Source organism: Gracilinanus agilis, chromosome 4 (assembly GCF_016433145.1).
Source record: "Gracilinanus agilis isolate LMUSP501 chromosome 4, AgileGrace, whole genome shotgun sequence".
Lineage (NCBI taxonomy): Eukaryota > Metazoa > Chordata > Mammalia > Didelphimorphia > Didelphidae > Gracilinanus > Gracilinanus agilis.
Genome location: NC_058133.1, coordinates 368,888,818 through 368,909,664, shown reverse-complemented (window position 1 = coordinate 368,909,664; position 20,847 = coordinate 368,888,818). Strand labels below are relative to the sequence as shown.

Genomic DNA, 20,847 nt, shown 5'->3' with positions numbered 1-20,847 from the left:
CAGTAGCAGTGCTCGCTCTCTCTCTCTCTCTCTCTCTCTCTCTCTCTCTCTCTCTCTCTCTCTCTCTCTCTCTCTCTCTCTCTCTCTCTTTCTCCCCCCAAAAGCCAACTGGTTGGCACAGTAGATAGAGTACAGGGCCTGAAGTTGGGAAGGACTCAAATTTGGCCTCAGACACTTCCTAGCTGCGTGGCCCTGGGCAGTCACTTAATCCTATTTACTTCAGTTTCCTCATGTATAAAATGAGCAAATGATTCCATTTCTTTGCCAAGAAACCCCAAGAGTAGCCCAGAACTGAAACTACTAAATGGCAAATATATATAACAAACTCAAAAAGTAAGTAGCATGGCAAAGATGATTGATTAGAAGAAACTAAGGTTCAAAGTGTGGTTCTGCCATAAACTACTTCAGTGATCTGGGTCAAACTACTTCTTATTTCAGATTCCTCATTTGAAAAAGCTGGATGTTGAACTATGTGACCGTGATGGTCTCTTGTAGTTCTAAACCTATTATCCTATAAATATTGCTAATGTTCAGCTTTTTAAAAAATCAAAATATATTAGTACAGCAAAATAAAAAATCAAGAGAAAAACTTAATTTACCTTAGAGGGCATCAGAGAGTATTACTAATATGAAAGCTTATTCTCTGATAACCGATAAATATAACATGGGGAATCCTATGTAGAATTCTCTCTAACTGATCTTTCTTGTTATCAAATTACCCTGAATGAATAGATATAAAATAACATCATAGCTGGTTTCATTATTGAGTACTAGCATACAAACCAGCAGTTAGAAAATTAGTTGTCATTATTTATGAGTGCTGCTGCCTGTCAATCTATCTTTTTCTTTATCTGTTTGTTTTCTTCCTTGATTTCAATTATACTTCATCTGACTTTGATGTAGAAGGTTGGCATAAGTTTCTCTATCTTTACTTGTGTGGCCAACAGCCTCCCTGTTTAAGTGGTTCAAATAAAGAAAAATCATACTTGCCATATTCCTAACTTTATATTCAGAAATTTCATAGAACGTGGTGTGAAATGCTTTGGTTATTTTAGCCTCACTCCCTTATTGGGTGTCAAAAGTGGTCATGTATGACTTTGCTTAAGTCACAGCCATAAGCACAGGTACAAAGAGAGATGGTGAGAGAGACAGAGTATAGTGGAACTGAAACCTTTATTAAAAGCACAGCATTAGAAGAAACCACTGAAATTATCTAATTCAATCTCTACCTAAGAAAAATCTACCACCAACGGGCACTTGGCCTTTGAAGATCTCTAATGATAGTGAACTCAGCCTCTGGTGAGTTTGGAGTCAGACCATCTGGGCTCAAATTCTGATTCATTCATGCAACAAACATTTATTACCGTTTGTTACCTTTGCAACTTTGGACAAGTCATTTAAACTATATGAATATCAGTGTCTTTGCCTATATAGAAAATGAATGGGTAGGGCCAGATGATTCTGAGGTTCATTTTACTCCTGAATTTATATTTCTTTGACTTCCTGTGGTAGCCCATTCAGACCCTGGATAAAATTGTCAGAATATTTTTCCTTAATTTGCTGTACTATAACTTCTACAAATCGATGTTAGTTCTGCCTTCTGAGGCCAAGAAAAATAGATTCAATTCCTCCTTGACATTAAATACTCTCTTATGCTTGAAGACAACGATCATAACCATCTAAGTCTTATACATATAAAGGGTTTATATATGTAAATATGTTTATATATATATATGTATATATATATGTTGACCTCAGAAACTTAGAATCACTACTGTGTATTGGTTCCAAGGCAGAAGAGTAGTAAGGATAGGCAATGGGGGTTAAGTGACTTGCCCTGGGTCACCCAGCCAGAAAGTGGCTGAGGCTGGATTTGAACCCAGGACCTCCCATCTCTAGACTTGGCTCTCTATTCCCTGAGCCACATAACTGCCCCACCCATTCCCAAGTCATTTTCTTTAGAATAAGCACCCCAGTTTCTAAAACTGGACCTCTACAGCAAGATTTTGAGTCTTCTTGCTATCTTGGCCATCCTCTTCAGGGCATACTAGATATCCTTTAAATATAATAATAATGGCCAAACTCTACATGGAGCCTACTAAACTGCTAAATCTTCTTTTGGGATTTATGAATATTGATTTTATGGCTCCCAAATGGAAATGGGCCAAGTTTTCCAGACAACTATCCTACAAGGTCACAAGAGGAAAATTAGATCTTTCTACGTCAAGTTCTGCATTTAAAGTTCTAAGCTTTGGATCCTTTGACATCAACCTCTCCCTGAATCCTAGGCTTAATTGGAGAATAAGTATTAGAAAAGAGAAAGCCCAGGAAACACTGTCTGGGATTTAACTTGAAGTCCCACCAAGCAGTATGTGTGTGGTGTGTCAGACAGAGAGACAGACAGACATATTCTCTCATCTTGATGCTTACAGTAATGTCATTGATTTGATCATCTCAATATGCTGATTCTTTTGTGTGTTGTTTTGACACCCACTCAACATTCACCCCTGAGGCTTGTAATTCACAATAAGGATCAAATAAACTCTTGATCTGTTGGGAATAAAAGTTAGTTACTGCTCTGTCTAACTTTATGCATTTGCCTAAATCAGTTTTCCTGATTTCCAGTTGGTGACTGGTTCCAAAGTAAAAGTGAAGTAAGTTATTTTCTTTGTGATTTTACATTCTGTTTAATGATAAAACTGCTTGAAAACTCATGGCCCAAACTATGTTTTTCAACCACACATTATCAGAGGATTGGGGAGGATATCTGTGTAGATGAAAGGCCAAGTGAGAAAACAGGCAGGAGAGACAAAATGTCTGGTGGATGATGAACACAGATTCAGGAAGATCTGAATTTGAATCTCATTATAGATATTTACTAGTTGTGTGACCCTGAGCAAATCATTTAAATTCTGTCATAATTTACTCATTTAAAAAAAGGGATAAATAATGGCATATACTTCATGGGGCTGTTGTTAGGATTAAAAGAAATAATATATGTAAAGTGTTTTACAAACCTCAAAGCACAATAAATTTATTTATAGTTATAGTATTATATTTGTGTTATTATAAGTAAATTATAGTAATAAATAAGTTGTAAATTCCTGTATATAGTTATAACTATATAGTTATTAATTATTCTTACAGTACAACTTAAAAGAATGTGAAAATATTTAGGAGAAGGGAATAATCATTTATATAGAGCCTATTCATGTGCCAGGCACTGTGCTAAGTGCTTTTTACAAATCTTATCTCCTTTGATCCTAGCATGAAGCCCCTGAGATAGATGCTGTTCTTATCCACTATTTTACAATTGAGGAAAATAAGGCAATGTGGCTTGTCCAGTGTGACTCAGGTCTTCCTCACTGGCCCAGAGCTATCTCCCCTAGACCACCTAGATGCCCCAAGAATTAACATGATTTCTATTTTAATTGATTTGTAATGGTTTATAACGTATAGCGAATGATCCTGAATCTTTGATATAGTATAGGGAAAAGAGAATTAGATATAGTACAGAAGATTTGGGTTTGTGTTCCTCCTCTATGTCTTTCCAGCTATCATAGCTGAAGTTTATAATAATTTACAGTTTGCAAGGCTTTCTACATGTATTAGCACACTTACTTTCCACACTCACCCTGTTAAATAGGTACAGGTATTATTTTCCTAACATTATTAGAAAGAAAATGGAGGTTTACAGGTTAAGAGACTTGTCCAGGGTTACTCAGCTAATCAATGACAGAAATTTAATTTGACTCAGGGCTTTGTATCTCCAAATTTAGCACTCTTTACATTATACTACATTGAAAAAAGTTATTTAGTTTCTCTGGATCTTAATTTCCTTTACTGGTGAAGTAAGGAAAACTTTCTCCCCATCTTATACTGGGACAATCAAATGACATAACGCAAGGAAAATGTTATGTAAATGTAAAGAATCAGCATTGTAATTTTGAACATCAATTATAATTGTCCAATATATTAGATGTGGAAGATGTTAGGGATTGGGCTGAACTGAACTGATTTTGGACCTAACACTAGAAATTATGTTTTGGAAAAAACCTCTGTGTTCAATTTATTTTATTGCTACTATTCTTCTCCTAAAACCCAAGTGCTGAAAATGAAAACTAACAGAAGGCCCCAGTGATGGAGAATCCCACCAATTAGAGCTTTGCCATATATACTAAAGAACACATGTGAAAAACAAACAAAATAGGATACAATTATACATTAAAACTAGCCATACCAGCAAACTAGAAGACAGTACAAAGAAAATCTCTAGGAAGACCACACGAAACCAAATTTAATGGAGTCATTTTAAAAGCATGCAGTTTAAACTCTTTTGGAACTTCACTGAAACAAATTCACCATCCATCAATTTATTAAAAGGGTATAAATAGTAACCTGAGATAAAAATAAAATTTCAAAATGGCCCTCTATCCTATCTACCCCCTTTTTGCTACTTCAGAGAAGATGGCAGAATAGAGGCAAAGGGTACTAAGAATTACAGTTTTTAAACCGTGTCCAGACATTAACTTAGTTGTTGGCACTCCAAATGTAAAATCCTTGCTCAATGACAAAGAGACCTATTATTGGATATGGCATGAGATATCTGGTCATCTCATATTCTAATGCAAATATTCACAGAAAGGCCATCATGAAAATTGAAACTTATGACCAATACCTGTTTTTTGATACTAGATAGAGAAATTGCATGAAGAATACAGTTAGTCCTTTAAATTAAATCAATATATATTTGAATCTCAACTTTGATCCCAACATATAAAAATAGGTTAGGATGAAGAGAAATATATTGGAAAATGTGGATTAGGAATTAGAAATGTGAGGCATCAAGACCAAAGACATCTAGTTTGCTCAGAAGTCTCATGCCCTTCTATCAAGAATATAGGAAGTAAGTATGATTGATACTGGAATGGATATCATCAGAGACAATGTGTGGTGGAAAACGAAGAAAAAGTCAGGTGGTAAGAGTGTGTAGGGCTACTGGTTGAGCATGTGTGTTTCACTGCAATGTGAATGTGTGGAGAAAGTTAGGAGGACCTCCATCACTTTGAGTGGACTCCCTTTGGTAAACTGATGGGAGGGCATGGATAAGGGTCTACAAGGATGGGTAGGCATGTATGAATTGTGATTTTCATCCTTAGAAAAAACTTGCACATCAGTAAGGTCACAGATCTGTTTGAGATTCTAAGTGTCATAATTTCCTTGCCTTCTTTGTAATGCCTTAAGTTCTTTTCAGCACTCAGTCAGGTTCTTCTCAGCATGTATATTTAATTTAAGAGAAGAGTGGTTCTTAAGATTATAGTTCCAAAGTTGGAAAGGAACAGAATAGAGTCCAAATTTCTTATTTCACAGGTAAGGAAATGGGGGGGGTGCCCTAAAGAGGTAAAGTGACTTTTTCAATGTGACACAGGCAAGATGAGTCAGAGGCAGGATTAGGATTCTGATCCTCTGATTCCAGAGCTAGAGTTCTTTCCACTGAACCATGCTGTCCCCCAGTCCAAAAGTAATCCAGTCACCCTACCTATGATTTTACCAACAAGACTTGAAGAGAAAGGAAATTAAAATTTCAGCTCTCAAAAATGATGAAAAGTCATTTGGAAAGGAAAGAGTAACAAAATCAAAAATACATTTTTTTTATTTAGTTAAAAAAATAAATTCCAAGCATTATCTGGTAAATGTTTAACTGACTCCCTGTGGGGAAAAGTATGCACAAAGCACACTTTTAAGTTTGATTTGCATTATTAACATTTTCTTTATCACTTTCTTAAGGCTAGACACAAGTCAAGCCCTGATTTGTAAGGCTTTGCCAATTTCCAAGGTGTAAATGTCCTGAATGAAAATTTAGCAACTTGTGAGCCAGTTTGTGATGACTCCAACATACCTCTGATTAGAATAACATAATCCAAAAGAAACAGAGAGCCACAAAATCTCTGAGTGGATCTTAGTAGGCTGCATCATGTTACCAATGATGGCTTACACCAAAGAAATGGCATAAATGACATCACCAGGGAGATGTCTGACCAGCAAAGGTCAGTCAATAGAGCAAAAATGGATTGAATCTGACTGATATTAAAGAACTAGAGGGAGGCCTCTGAAAAGTTTGGAGGATCTTCTCTGGAGGAATTATGGAAAGATAAGAATAAGAATCACATCAGTAAGAAGGGGTTTTGATTTTCACAAGTAAAGGAAACAAAGGGATGAAACCAGGGATCCATGAAAGTGTCAAAGCATAGTCTAAGGCTAAATTAGATCCTCCCCAAATAAGAGGGAAACTGTATTTTTAATTCCACCAGTTTCTGCAGCATCTCTCCTTAATTGATCAAGTGGCTCTATGAATTAGGACTTGTAAAAGAAAAAGAGCACAGAAGAATGCAATCCTTGGAAAGGTTGAATTTAGTTGGAAATAAGTCCTTTTGAAAGGATGATTCAAACACAGAGATGCCCCTGGCTTGTTTACATCACTTTGGAAAGAAATAATTATTTCTGCTCATAATGTTCTTTCAAATATTACAAAGACTTTTATAGAACCACAGAATCACTACCATTTTTGACACAAGAGATAGTTTTTAAAATCATTATTATCACTTTCATCATTTATCAGAATAGTTTCCTTTTTTCCTCTGTAGTGTGTTTTACCAGATGGACACACAAAAAAGGTCATTGTTTTTTACAAAACAGCAGACATTTTAAATTATTTTTAAGCACATGTGTTTAAAAAGAGTATTTTTTTAAATGACAGCTAAAATAAAATGACCTCCTTTTAGCTATCGAATTACCAAATGCCCAAATGAAATATAACATATTCATGGATTTTTTTATACATGTATTTCCCAGATGGGTTGTGTTTTTTTTTTTTTTGCTAGACAAGAATGTGAATCATTATATATCCCTTTGTCTCCTTTGCTGCTATTACCATGTATCCATAAAGAAAATGCCCAGTGGATCACTTTTGGAAATTTGAAGAAAATCAAGCCAGTGTGAAACTTTTATGTGTTAAGCAGATGTTTGAGCAATGAGACAAGAAATGACCCCCATGTTCCCCTCCCCCCACCAAATACGAACTCCCAAACCAGACACTCTCATCTCCTTTGAGCACATGTACCAGAAGGGCTGGCCTTGGAGTCAGAAGGACCTGGGCTCCAATACTGATTCTGACACATACTGGCTGTGTGTGAAACTGGGCAAGTCAGTTAACCTCTCTGTCAGGCAACTCTAAGATTATAAGGGAAAGAGGAATGCCTGACCTGAAACACTATAAGAAGTTTCTAAACTGGACTTGTCCATACCAATGAAATTATAATTCTGAATCAAAACAAAAATAAAAACACAAAAGCAAAATCATATACAAAATGGTATCCTACTGTGGGTGAAAGTGTTATGATAAAAGAGATCTCTTAGAGGAATGTACGTGGCAAAGCTAGACATGCCTTCATTTGATATTTCCTTTCTGTCTGTACGTTACACTCCAGTATTTCCCACCCAAATGACAATTTTCAGAAACACAAAGGAGATAATTGGATTTTAGAAAAAATGGGCTGTGGCTTTTAATTCAACAACTCAACTTTTTAAGTTTTTTTAAAAAAGACTCTTATGTCTTTTTAAGGTTTTTTTTTTAAGTTTTTTAAAAAGACTTTTATGTCTTTTTAAGACTAATATGCCACAGATGATTCAGTAATAATAAGCACACCAAATGTATTTATTTGCTTATTTACTCATCTACTCACTTATTCATTCATTCATTCATTTGCTTATTTGTATATTCATTTTATTCACTTATTTACCTGCTTATTTATCTGTCTATCCATTCATTCCCTTGATTATTTAGCTACCTATCCCTTTTTTTACTCATTTGCTTATTTATTTCTTCTTTACTTATCTCTTCATCTACTTATTTCTGCTTGTTCTTTCTTTATTTTTAGATTGGGTCTCTATCTTGCCCAGGCGAGGCGTGTAAGGGCCACTCTTGACATCCCCCCCTACTGACTGGTTTGGGAGCTTTGATGTACTTTGTTTCTACTCTGGGGCAGTTTGCTTCTTAGGCAACATGCTGGCCTCTGCTCCCAGGAGTACTAATGCCTAATGTAGTGTGGACATTTGTTTGGCTTTGTTGTTGCTGTTGAGTTGTATCTTACTCTTGGTGACTCTGTGAATCACAGCACGCTAATACTGTCCATGAGGTATTCTTGGCAAACAACTTGCTATTCCCTTCTCTAGTGGATTAAGGCAAACAGAGATTAAGTGACTTGCCCAGGTCACACAGTTAGTAAGTGTGTGAGGCCAAATTTGAACTCAAGTCTTCCTGACTCCTGGACCAGTTGCCACCTCGCTGCCTCCCTGCCTGGCTTAGTCCACTGCAATCAAGAACTCCTGAGCTCAAGAGACATACTTGCGTCAGGCTTCCATATCCACACCTCACTTTTCAGAAGGGCTATCTTATGATCTTATTGTGCCCTCATACCTGGCAATATATGTCCCAAAGGACTTTTGTAAAGCTTTAGTTAACTTAAGATTGCACTAAGACTTTTGGATCACCGCATATTTCAAATATAAATTATTTACACTATTGAGCTAATATTATTTCATCTTAGGGAAATAAGGCTTAGCATTTATCATTGTGGAGTTAAATACTATAGAACCATATCCTACAACCAGGATCAAAGGAGAATATGCATTTGTGCTACAGATTAAGAAAGCTACTATATGCCCATGCCTAAATTTACATTTTAGCCTTGGTGAGTCACTTTTTATCAGTTTTCTTCTCTTTTAAAAACAATCAACAGTATCTATTGTATTGTTAAAATGATTATTCAATAAGAGGTCCAATGGCAAAGTGAATAGAATATAAAAGATTTAGGCAGGGTGGATTTTTAAAAAATATATATTTTGCATGTTTTATATTATGCAGAATTGTTATTTCTAGGACATCTGTTAACTCCTGACAAGGAGACTCCTTCTACCAATGTAGACTAACAAATACTTTGTAACAAATACAAATAACACAAATAAGATCTTAGAAACCTACTGGGAACATTGATAGGTTAAGTGACTTGCCCTGGGTCATCTAACCAGTATGAGTCTGCTCTTGAACTTAGGTCTTCCTGACTCCAAGTCCTAATGTTCTGTTATTACAGCACATTAGAGTCTCTCTAAAATTTCCATAATGCTATTAAAAACACAATCCAAGAGCAGTGCCAGCCAAGGCAGAACGGTAAGGAACCAGCATCCTGTATATGGCAATCACTTCCCAAGCAGGAAAGAAGCACTGGTTGTAAGCACACCACCTTCTGTGAGGGGTGCATTCAATTTCTGACACAGCTCCAGGAAGGGCGAGGAAAAGAGTAGTACTTGCATGACACTAACAAGTCACTGCTTTGCTTACTAAAACAAAAGATAAAAGCATAAAACTACATCTTCATTCTACAAGGGAACAGGCTTATTCTGCAATGTTCTAAAGGATGGAAAGAAGCCAGGAACAATGGGTAAAAGATGTAAAAGAGCAAAGTTGGGTTCAATATCAGAAAAACAAACAAAAAAACCCTCCCTAACAAAAAGAGTTTGCCCCACATAGAATGGGCTTCTTTGAAAAACGTTGTTCCCTCATAGGACTTTTTATTTTTTTTAATTTAATTTTTTTAATTAGGAGTTTTTAGATAAAGATTATATGACCATCTCTCACTTTTTGTGTGTTAATGTGGTGAAGGGAGGGTAGAGACCTGGCCACAGATTTTCCTTATGACTCCTACATTCATCAAAGTCTTCCCTGAACAGATCACCAACCCTCTTCCTTATTCACAAATAAACTTGGAATGTGTCTCTAGTATTTTGAGAATTAACTTTTAGCAACTAGGTCAAAACTAACACATTTTATGACACATTTCTTGCTTTCACTCATACCACATTGAAAGCATCTCCTCTAGAAAGAACATGCATTCAAGGTCAACATTTCTATACTTATATGTTTTTGGTAGTATATTATATAACTGCATTGTTTTATAAAATCATCTTAATTTTGCTGTACTGATAAAATTATTTTTTTAAAAAAAGATCTTTCACACAAGTCTTCTTTTTGACTAGTTGAAATAAAAAAAATAACATTCTATGGCAACTATTACTTGGGAATGTTTTCATTGTTGTCTTTAAGAAGTCAACCATCTGCTAAATTACTTATCTTTATAAACTCTTTGAAAGTTAATATCTGTGTAAAATGGATCCTGAAAAAAAGGCTACTGACAGTTAAGAATGACAAATGTTTCTTTCCCTGGGACAAGTAAATTTGGTTGCCATTTTTGATTAATTGACTTTCCTAAGTGGAAATGGCTTCTACTCAATTGTATATTTTAAGTGTTTGCTCCAAATACAGATTGAAAGTATATTCTTCCTTTCTTCTTGGGGAAGTACTAGAATGCTACTGAACCAAATGATCTGGAACAAGGTTAAAACCCATGCATAAACACTGAATCCAACCAAAAGAGGATCTTTAAAGCCTAAAATAACTACACCCTTCAAAATGGCCTTATTTTAAGGAACAAAACAGTCTAAACTATTTGTCTCTGATCTGAATTTCTAGTTAATCTTACCACAAGTTTTTTTCCCTATCATAAAGTTCCAGGAAACCCTCCCAGATTTACGGGCAAACAGGGCTCTTAACCAGATATTGGCAGAAATTAGTCAGGAAACTTGCATAATACTCCCCTTCACCTTTCTGACATCTGGCAAGATGTTCTGTTATAAAATTAAATGTATTGCTGACTTTAAAAAAAATGTCTTTAAAAAAGATCTACATTCCTGGTACCATCAAGTGACAAGATATAATTTCATTACTAAGGGGAAATGTTACATAACTTCTGGTTTACAATAGTCATTGAGAGTGAGATTTGTTTCTTTGGATTTGTATCACTAGTAACTCACACAAAGGAAGTGCTTAATAAATAAATGCCTGTTGATTTGTCAAAACGCTAATACTGGTGGCTAAATAAAGTTACTTTATTACACATTTGAGCACTCTGTATCATTCTTAATTGAGCCAAAACAAGGGAGAAGCTATTTATTCACAGCCATGAATTTGAGTGTAAATTACATAACAGAGTTCTTATGATGCATCATACTTTTTTTTAGATTTAAATATTTTATTTTTTAGAAAAATTTCCCATGGTTACATGATTTGTGTTCTTACTTTCCATTCACCCCCCCCCCCCAAAACCCCGGCCCAAAGCCGATGCGCATTTCCACTGGTTTTAATATGTGTCATTGATCAAGACCTAATTCCATATTATTGATAGTTGCACTGGTGTGGTGGTTTCGGGTCTACATCCCCAATTGTGACCTCATCAGCACATGTGTTCAAGCAGTTGTTTTTCTTCTGTGTTTCATCTCCTGCAGTTCTTCTTCTGAATGTGGGTAGCTTTCTTTACCATAAGTCAGTCAGAATTGTCCTGGGTCATTGCATTGCTGCCAGTACAGAAGTCCATTACATTCAATTTTACCACAGTGTATTGGTCTCTGTGTACAATGTTCTTCTGGCTCTGCTCCTTTCATTCTGCATCAGTTCCTGGAAGTCTTTCCAGTTCACATGGAATTCCTCCAGTTCATTATTCCTTTGAGCAAAGTAGTATTCCATCACCAGCAGATACCACAATTTGTTTAGCCATTCCCCAATTGAAGGGCATACCCTTGTTTTTCAGTTTTTTGCCACCACAAAAAGCGAGGCTATGATCTCTTTGGGGTACAAACCCAGCAATGCTATAGCTGGATCAAAGGGCAGGCAGTCTTTTAGAGCTCTTTGGGCACATTTCCAAATTGCCATCCAGAATGGTTGGGTCAGTTCACAACTCTACCAACAATGCATTAATGTCCCAATTTTGTCACATCCCCTCCAACATTCATTACTCTTCCCTGCTGTCATTTTAGCCAATCTGCTGGGTGTGAGGTGGTACCTCAGAGTTGTTTTGATTTGCATTTCTCGAATTATTAGAAATTTAGAATACCTTCTCATGTGCTTATTGATACTTTTGATTTCTTTATCTGAAAATTGCCTATTCATTATCAATTGGGGAATGGCTTGATTTTTTATAGAATTGATTTAGGTCCTTGTATATTTGAGTAATTACACCTCTGTCAGAGTTTTTTGTTATAAAGATTTTTTTCCCAGTTTGTTGTTTCCCTTCTGATTTTGGCTGCATTGTTTTTGTTTGTACAAAACCTTTTTAATTTAATATAATCAAAATTAATTATTTTACATTTTGTAATTTTTTCTAACTCTTGCTTGGTTTTAAAATTTTCCCTTTCCCATAGATCTGACAAGTATACTATTCTATGTTGACTTAATTTACTTAGAGTTTCCTTCTTTATATATTCAAGTCATTCACCCATTCTGAATTTATCTTGGTGTAGGGTATGAGATGTTGATCTAAACCTAATCTCTTCCATACTCTTTTCCAATTTTCCCAGCAGTTTTTGTCAATAGTGGGTTTTTGTCTCAAAAGCTGGGATCTTTGGGTTTATCGTGAACTATCTTGCTGAGGACATTTACCCCAAGTCTATTCCACTGATCTTCCCTTCTATCTCTTAGTCAGTACCATATTATTTTGATGACTGCTGCTNTTGTTTCCCTTCTGATTTTGGCTGCATTGTTTTTGTTTGTACAAAACCTTTTTAATTTAATATAATCAAAATTAATTATTTTACATTTTGTAATTTTTTCTAACTCTTGCTTGGTTTTAAAATTTTCCCTTTCCCATAGATCTGACAAGTATACTATTCTATGTTGACTTAATTTACTTAGAGTTTCCTTCTTTATATATTCAAGTCATTCACCCATTCTGAATTTATCTTGGTGTAGGGTATGAGGTGTTGATCTAAAATTAATCTCTCCTTTATTGTTTTCCAATTTTCCCAACGGTTTTTGTCAAATAGTGGATTTTTGTCCCCAAAGTTAGGCTTTTTGGGTTTGTCATAGAGAGTCTTGCTGATGCCACTTACCCCAAGTCTATTTCACTGATCTTCCCTTCTGTCTCTTAGCCGGTACCATATCGTTTTGGTGACCTCTGCTTTATAGTATAGTTTAATATCTGGTACTGCTAGGCCACCTTTCTTCACGTTTTTTTTTCATTATTTCCCTTGATATTCTTGATTTTTGTTTTTCCAAATGAACTTTGTTATAGTTTTTTCTAATTCAGTAAAAAAGTTTTTTGGTAGTTTGATAGGTATGGCACTAAATAGGTTAAGTTAATTTGGGTAGAATGGTCATTTTTTATTATGTTAGCTCATCCTACCCATAAGTAATCAATGTTTTTCCAATTGTTTAGATCTAGTTTTAATTGTTTGGAAAGTGTTTTGTAGTTGTTTTCGTGTAATTCCTGGGTTGTTTTTGGTAGATAGATTCCTAAGTATTTTATATTGTCTAGGGTGATTTTAAATGGTGTTTCTCTTTCTACCTCTTGCTGTTGTGATGTGTTGGAAATATATAGAAATGCTGATGATTTATGTGCATTTATTTTGTATCCTGCAACTTTGCTAAAGTTGTTGATTATTTCTTCTAGCTTTTCAGCTGATACTCTAGGATTTTTTAAGTAGATCATCATATCATCTGCAAAGAGTGATAGCTTAGTCTCCTCATTGCCTTTTTGATACCTTCGATTTCTTTTTCTTCTCTAATTGCTACTGCTAGTGTTTCCAGTACAATGTTAAATAAAAGAGGTGATAATGGGCATCCTTGTTTCACTCCTGATCTTATTGGGAAGCTTCTAATTTATCCCCATTGCATATGATGCTTGTTGATGGTTTTAGGTATATACTGTTTATTATTTTTAGGAAAGGTCCTCCTATTCCTATACTTTCTAGTGTTTTCAATAGGAATGGATGTTGTATTTTGTCAAAGGCTTTTTCAGCATCTATTGAGACAATCATGTGTTTTTTGTTGGTTTGCTTGTTGATATGGTCAATTATGTGAATGGTTTTCCTTATGTTGAACCATCCTTGCATTCCTGGTATAAATCCCACCTGATCATAATGAATAACACTCGTGATCACTTGCTGGAGTCTCTTTGCTAGTATTCTATTTAAGATATTTGCATCTATGTTCATTAAAGGAGATTGGTGTGTAGTTTTCTTTCTCTGTTTTTGATCTACCTGGCTTTGGAATCAGTATCATATTTGTATCATAAAAGGAGTTTGGTAGAACTCCTTCTTTGCTTATTATGTCAAATAGTTTGTATAGTATTGGAATTAGTTCTTTGAAGGTTTGATAGAATTCACTTGTGAATCCATCTGGTCCTAGGGATTTTTTCTTAGGGAATCCTTTGATGGATTATTCAATTTCTTTTTCTGATATGAGATTATTTAAGTATTCTATTTCTTCTACTGTTAATCTAGGCAATTTATATTTTTGTAAATATTCATCCATTTCACCAAGGTTGCTATATTTATTGCCATATAATTGGGCAAAATAGTTTTTAATGATTGCCTTGATTTCCTCTAATTCCTTCTAATAAAAGAGGTGAGGTCTCCCTTTTCATCTTTGATACTGATGATTTGGTTTTCTTCTTTCCCTTTTTTAATTAGATTGACCAGTACACTTTGTCAATTTTATTTTTTTCAAAGCACCAGCTTCTAGTCTTATTTATTAATTCAATAATTCTTTTACTTTCAATTTTATTGATTTCTCCTTTAATTTTTATAATCTCTAATTTGGTCTTTAACTGGGGATTTTTAATTTGTTCCCTTTCTGGTTTTTTGATTTGCATGCCCAGTTCACTGATCTTTGCCCTCTCTAATTTGTTAATATATGTATTCAAGGATATAAATTTCCCCCTGAGTACTGCCTTAGCTGCATCCCACAGAGTTTGGTAGGATGTTTCATCATTGTCATTGTCTTCAATGAAATTATTGATCGTTTCTATGATTTCTTCTTTAACTAACTGGTTTTAGAGAATCATATTATTTAATTTCCAATTAGTTTTTGATTTGCCTGTCCAGGTGCCCTTACTAATGATTATTTTTATTGCATTATGATCTGAAAAGGTTACATTTATTATTTCTGCACTTTTGCATTTGTTTGCAATGTTTCTATGCCTTATTACATGGTCAATCTTTGTGAACGTACCATGTGCAGCTGAAAAGAAGGTGTATTCCTTTTTGTCCCTATTTATTTTTCTCCACAGATTTATTAAATTTAATTTTTCTAGGATTTCATTCACCTCTCTTACCTCTTTCTTATTTATTTTTTGGTTTGATTTATCTAGATTTGAAAGAGGACTATTTAGATCTCCCACTAGTATGGTTTTACTATCTTTTTCCTTCTTGTGTTCTGCCAGTTTCTCCTTTAGGAATTTGGATGCTATACCATTTGGTGCATACATGTTGAGTATTGTTATTTCCTCATTGTCTATACTGCCTTTTATCAGGATGTAATTACCTTTCCTGTTTCTTTTAATGAGATCTATTTTTAGTTTGGCTTTGTCAGAAATCATGATTGCCACTCATGCCTTCTTTTTCTCAGTTGAAGCCCAAAAGATTTTGCTCCAGTCATTGACCTTAAGCCTGTGTATGTTCACCTGCCTCATATGTGTTTCTTCTAGACAACATACGGTAGAATTTTGGTTTCTAATCCACTCTGCTATTTGCTTCCGTTTTATGGGAGAGTTCATCCCATTCACATTCAGAGTTATAATTATCAGTTGTATATTCCCAACATTTTGATATTTTCTCCTAGTTCTACCCCTTCTTCTTATGCTATATCCTTTCAAACCTGTGGTTTGTTTTAAACCAGTCCCCCTTGTCCCTTCCCTTGATTTACTTCCTTTTCCACCCCCTCCCTAATTTATTATTCCCTCTTTTTATTTCTAGGCCTAATGAATTCCCTTCTCCCTCTCCTCCCCTCCCTTTTTTGACCTCCCCACTCCCCTGCTCCCCTTGGTTTATCCCTTCTGACTTTCTCTGTAGGGTTAGATAGAATTCTATATCCCAATGGATATAGCTACTCTTGCCTCTCAGGGTTAATTCCTCTGAGAGTAAGGTTTAAATATTACCTCTTAATGCTCTCTTCCTCTCCTTCTTATAATATTATTCATCCCCTCCCCTTCCCATACCCTCTTTGTGTAGTATAGAATATCCTATTTTTTTTATTCATTCAAGTTTCTCTTGGTGTCATCTACCATTCACCCCCTCTTTTTTTTTCTTTGTATCATCTTAGAACATTTAGTACTCCAACCTCTTCCTATGAATAATACTTCTAATTACTATAATAGTGAATACAGTTTTTGAAAATTACACATAACATTTCTCCATATAGGAATACAAATAATTTGATGTTTTTGAAGTCTTTAAAGAGGCAAATTTAAAAATAAGAGTTTTCTTTCTTTCCCCTGTTTCTTATTTACCTTTTCATGTTTCTTTTGGTTTTTGTGATTGGATGTCCAACTTTCCATTTAGTCCTGGTCTTTTTTGTGCAAAACTTGGAAATCTTCTATCTTGCTGAATTCTCATACTTTCTCCTGGAAGTATATAGTCAGTTTTGATGGGTAGGTGATTCTTGGTTGACCCAGTTCTCTTGCCTTTCTAAATATCATATTCCAAGCCTTGTTGTCTTTTAGTGTGGAGGTTACCAGATCCTATGTGATTCTGATTGGTGCTCCTTGATATCTGAATTGTCTCTTTTTGGCTTCTTGTAAAACTTTTTCTTTTACTTGGAAACTCTTGAATTTGGCTATTATATTCCTGTTGGTTGTCTTTTGAGGGTTTACTGTACAGGGTGATCTATGGATCCTTTCAATGTCTATTTTGCCCTCTTTTTGAAGAACATCAGGGCATTTACTTGGATAATTTCTTGTAGTATGGAGTCAAAATTTCTCTTAATTTCTGCTTTTTCAGGAAGACCAATGATTCTCAGATTGTCTCTTCTAGACCTGTTTTCTTGATCTGTCAATTTCTCAGTGAGGTATTTCATGTTTCCTTCTATTTTATCAGTCTTTTGACTTTGCTTTATTTTTTCTTGCTGTCTTGAGAGATCATTGGCTTCTACTTGTCCAATTCTCATCTTTAGAGACTGGTTTTCTTCTATAATCCTTTGATTTTCCTTTTCAATTTGGTCTATTCTGTTTTTCATGTTTTTCTGTGTTTCCTGCTGTTTAATTATAATTTCATCTGAGTTTTGAGCATCTTTCTCTAATTGGGAGTTTCATTTTTTTTAACCTGTTAATTTCCTTTTGAGCTGTTTCCCACTTTTCTTGCCAAATCTCTTCCATCTTTCTCATGATCTCAGATTTGAACTCTTCAAGAGTTTGTGACCAATTTTCATTTTTTTTTGGGAAGGTTTGGATGCGATTACTTGTTTGTTCTCCTCTGCTGTTTGCTCTGTTGTCTGGATTTTTTCTGTGTAAAAGTTGTCAAGTGTTAAAGATTTCTACTTGATCTTTCTCTTTAGAGGTTCTTGTGCATGGCTTGCCATTATTATTTTAATGTTTTTCTTTCTCAGTCAGCAGTCTGGGTGAGGCAGACAGGCTCTCCCTATTGAGCTGTGGAGCTGTTTTTGCCTGAGTCACAGAGCTATGAGGCCCTCTCAGCTTCATCCTCGTGCCCACGGTTGGTCTGCTCTCTTTAGGCTCCTGGGCTCTCAAGTCTAGCTGTTCTCAGGGTCAAGCCTCCTGGTGGTCCCCTTGCTTGTTCCTCTGCCTGAGGCTCCTTTACCAGTCTCAGGGCGCTGCTTCAACGGTCAGGCACCCCTCCGCACTGGGTCCCCACACAAGGTCCGTGCCTGCACTCAAGGTCCATATTCAAAATCTGTGTTCTTTAGCCTCTTGGGGTCTTAAGTCTTGCTGCTCACAGGAACAGGCCCTGGTGATCCAGGTAGCTGCTAAGAACTTAATGGATGCCCCAAACTTGCTCTATCTCTTGTGCGCTGGTTTTGGCACTATAGGTGGTGTGTGTGTGTGTGTGTGTGTGTGTGTGTGTGTGTGTTGGGGGTTGCTTAGTTTGCGTTTTAGTGAGAGCTATTTCACCCCCTTATAGCATGGAAATGCCCAATCCCACATACCTTCAATGCTGTGCCCTATTGTGGGGTCCCTTTGTTTATCCGGATTTGGTTTTTATGTCCATTTGAGGACTCCTATATGTGTGGGTTAGGAGAGGTTAAGCAGCTGCTTTTTACTCTGCCGCCATCTTAACCCAGAAGTCTATCAAGCATATTATGATGCACACACAGATATGAATGTATTAATATGCCTAGAAAATTTTTAGATTACTGTTAGACCTTTAATGACAATTTTTTTTGGGTAAAAGCCTTACCTCCATCTTAGAATCAATATTGTATACTGGTTCTAAGGCAGAAGAGTGGTAAAAGCTAGGCAATGGGGGTTAAATGATTTGCCTGCCCAGGGACACATAGCTGGGAAGTGTCAAGCCTAGAGTTGAATCCAGGCCTGCCATCTCTAGGCCTGACTCTCAATCTACTGAGCCATGTAGCTGCCATCTTTCAGGGATACATTAACAATCCGTTCAATCATAGTGACTTTCAATTCATCATTGTCATCAACTGTTGGAAAAGCTAAATAAGACCTAAGTGGTTGGCTGGCTTCACTACTACCAAAGAGATCATTCAGGTACTCCAGATTAAAAACATATCAAGTCAAATGAGATCTATTACATTCTAAAATATGATTATTGCAGGAGAGGGAAAGTATTCAAGTTCAGTACTATAATATTTATCTAATCAATTCTGAAAATGTTTACCCATGTTCCTCCTCCATGTTCATTCCTTTCTTTATTTATCTTCTTCCCTTATTTTTCCTTCTCTTCCTTTTTTCCTTCCTTCCTTTCATCCTTGCTTGCTTCCTTTCTCCCTTCCTTCCATTTCTCTTTCTTTCTTTCTTTCTTCTTCTAAACCTAAACCATGATTTTCTTGGTAACAGCAGTGTGGAAACTCCTTCCACTAATACAGATAGATATTTCACCTGAAACTCATAATAAGCTCTTGAGTCTCAGATAAAGAGAACCTTTTGCGTGGTCTCCTGCCAGGACTCAGGCTTCTATCTACAACTCTTCTTACAATCTCTTCATCATGATGTTCCTCTTACGCTCTACTCCACTTCTGGCATTCCTGGCTCTGATACTTGAGCCTTTTTTGTCTTATCTTACAGGGAACTGGAGTTCTGGGCTGCTTCTGCAGTTCCTCACTATGTCCTCATCACCAAGAGGAGGTACTTTCTCCTGACACCACATCCCAGGATCTCTTTGGGTGTTGTTTTCTCCTGCTGGAATCTAAGTTCCTGGAAGGCAAGGACTATTTTACTTCCTTTTATTTGTTGTGCTTATTAGAGTGCCTGGGCTATAGAGTAAGTGCTTAATCAGTGATCTGTGTGTCTGTTGGGAAGAGGAAGGGACCAACCTAGGATCACAAAGTAAGTATGTGCCTGAAATGAGAGTGAGGTCCTCCTGACTCCTGGGTGGATAGAGAACTGGACTTGTAGTAAGGAAGACACGATTTTGAATCCCACCTGAAACACTTACTAACTTCATGGCCCTGGGTGAGTCAATTCATATCTTCTAGCCTCAGTTTCCTCAGCTATAAAATGAGGATAACGATAGCACCTACTTCACTCGTAAAAATCAAATGAGAGAATATATGTAGGGTGTTTTGCAAACCTTAAATCTCTATAAAAATGTTAGCTATTATTATAATTATGCTATGCAGTTTCTTTTGGCTATATTATGCCTAAATATCTGATGTTTAATCTTTAAAGTAAGGATAAGAAAAGTCTCTAAAATGTTAGACTAGTTCAAACTTGTTAAGAGCTCAAAGGACTTTGATGAACTCAAATGGCAGCCAGGGCTGTTACCAGTCATGACTAAAGGAGGTTCCTTTTGGAGAGCTCTAATGGAAGGATATAGGGAATGAGAGGGCATTATTAAACATTATTTCTCATATCAGAGTGAAACACACTAAAGGCAGGGTGCAATTTTCATACTCTGCTTAGGGTTAAACATGTTTGGTGCCAGCTTGGTCATGACCAGCAGAAGACACATAAGAATCCAGGTGAGAGCACTTTACCGAAAGCCCAAACACACAGGCACCTTTTTAAGGATCAGCATTAATACAGTAAGAACAAAAGAAAAGACAAAAATCTACCAACTAGGCTGAGCAGCCATCCTCTCCATGTAGTCCGTGGCCATATTGCGGGCTTCGATGTTCTCGGGGTACAGCACACAGAACATTGCCAAGGCGCCCAGGTTGTTGCCATAAATCTCATTCCACCTCGCACTGTAGTCCTTGGGATCCCAAGGAGGAAGATACTCCAGAGGACTGGACAGCATGGTCTGCACTGCTTCGGTCAGCCGTGCTGCAATGTGCCTGTGGGTCCCTCCTGCCCTCTGCTGCAGCTCTTCCACTTCTCCCTTGGAAAAATACAGCATTGGGTGGCTGTCATAGTTGGCATTGATGAAGGGAATCATGACTTCGGGGTTCTCGTCGGCGATACAGGCTGCCACAAAACAACACAGATGTATGAAAAACACACTGGGAGCCCCCCGTGTGTGAGTCCTCATTATGGCATCAGATCTCCAAGTCGCAAAGGCAGCCAAACCATCTTTGAAATGTCCTGAAGGAAGGGAAAAAAAGATAAATCAATATGGCATGGTGGGAAACACAGGGAAGAAAGAACTTTGTATACTTAAAAAAACAAACAAACAAAAAAACCCTCTTACCTTCCATCTTAGAATCAATACTGTGTATTGGTTCCAAGGCAGAAGTGGTAAGGGCTAGGCAATGGGGGTGCCCAGGAAGTGTCTGAGAGCAGATTTGAACCTAGAATCTCCTGTCTCTAGGCCTCACTCTCAATC

The 20,847-nt window shown here is 36.4% G+C and overlaps 1 protein-coding gene across 1 annotated transcript in view; it reads right to left on the bottom strand.

Moving 5' to 3' along the window:
• DSE (dermatan sulfate epimerase) overlaps positions 1-20,595 on the bottom strand; it is a 52,443-nt gene extending 31,848 nt beyond the window's left edge. Inside the window, exon 1 of the mRNA XM_044676798.1 lies at positions 20,138-20,595. Coding sequence (XP_044532733.1) covers positions 20,138-20,553 — 416 coding nt within the window. The 5' untranslated portion in view covers positions 20,554-20,595. The remainder of the gene's footprint in view (positions 1-20,137) is intronic.
• Between the last annotated feature and the right edge of the window lie 252 nt (positions 20,596-20,847).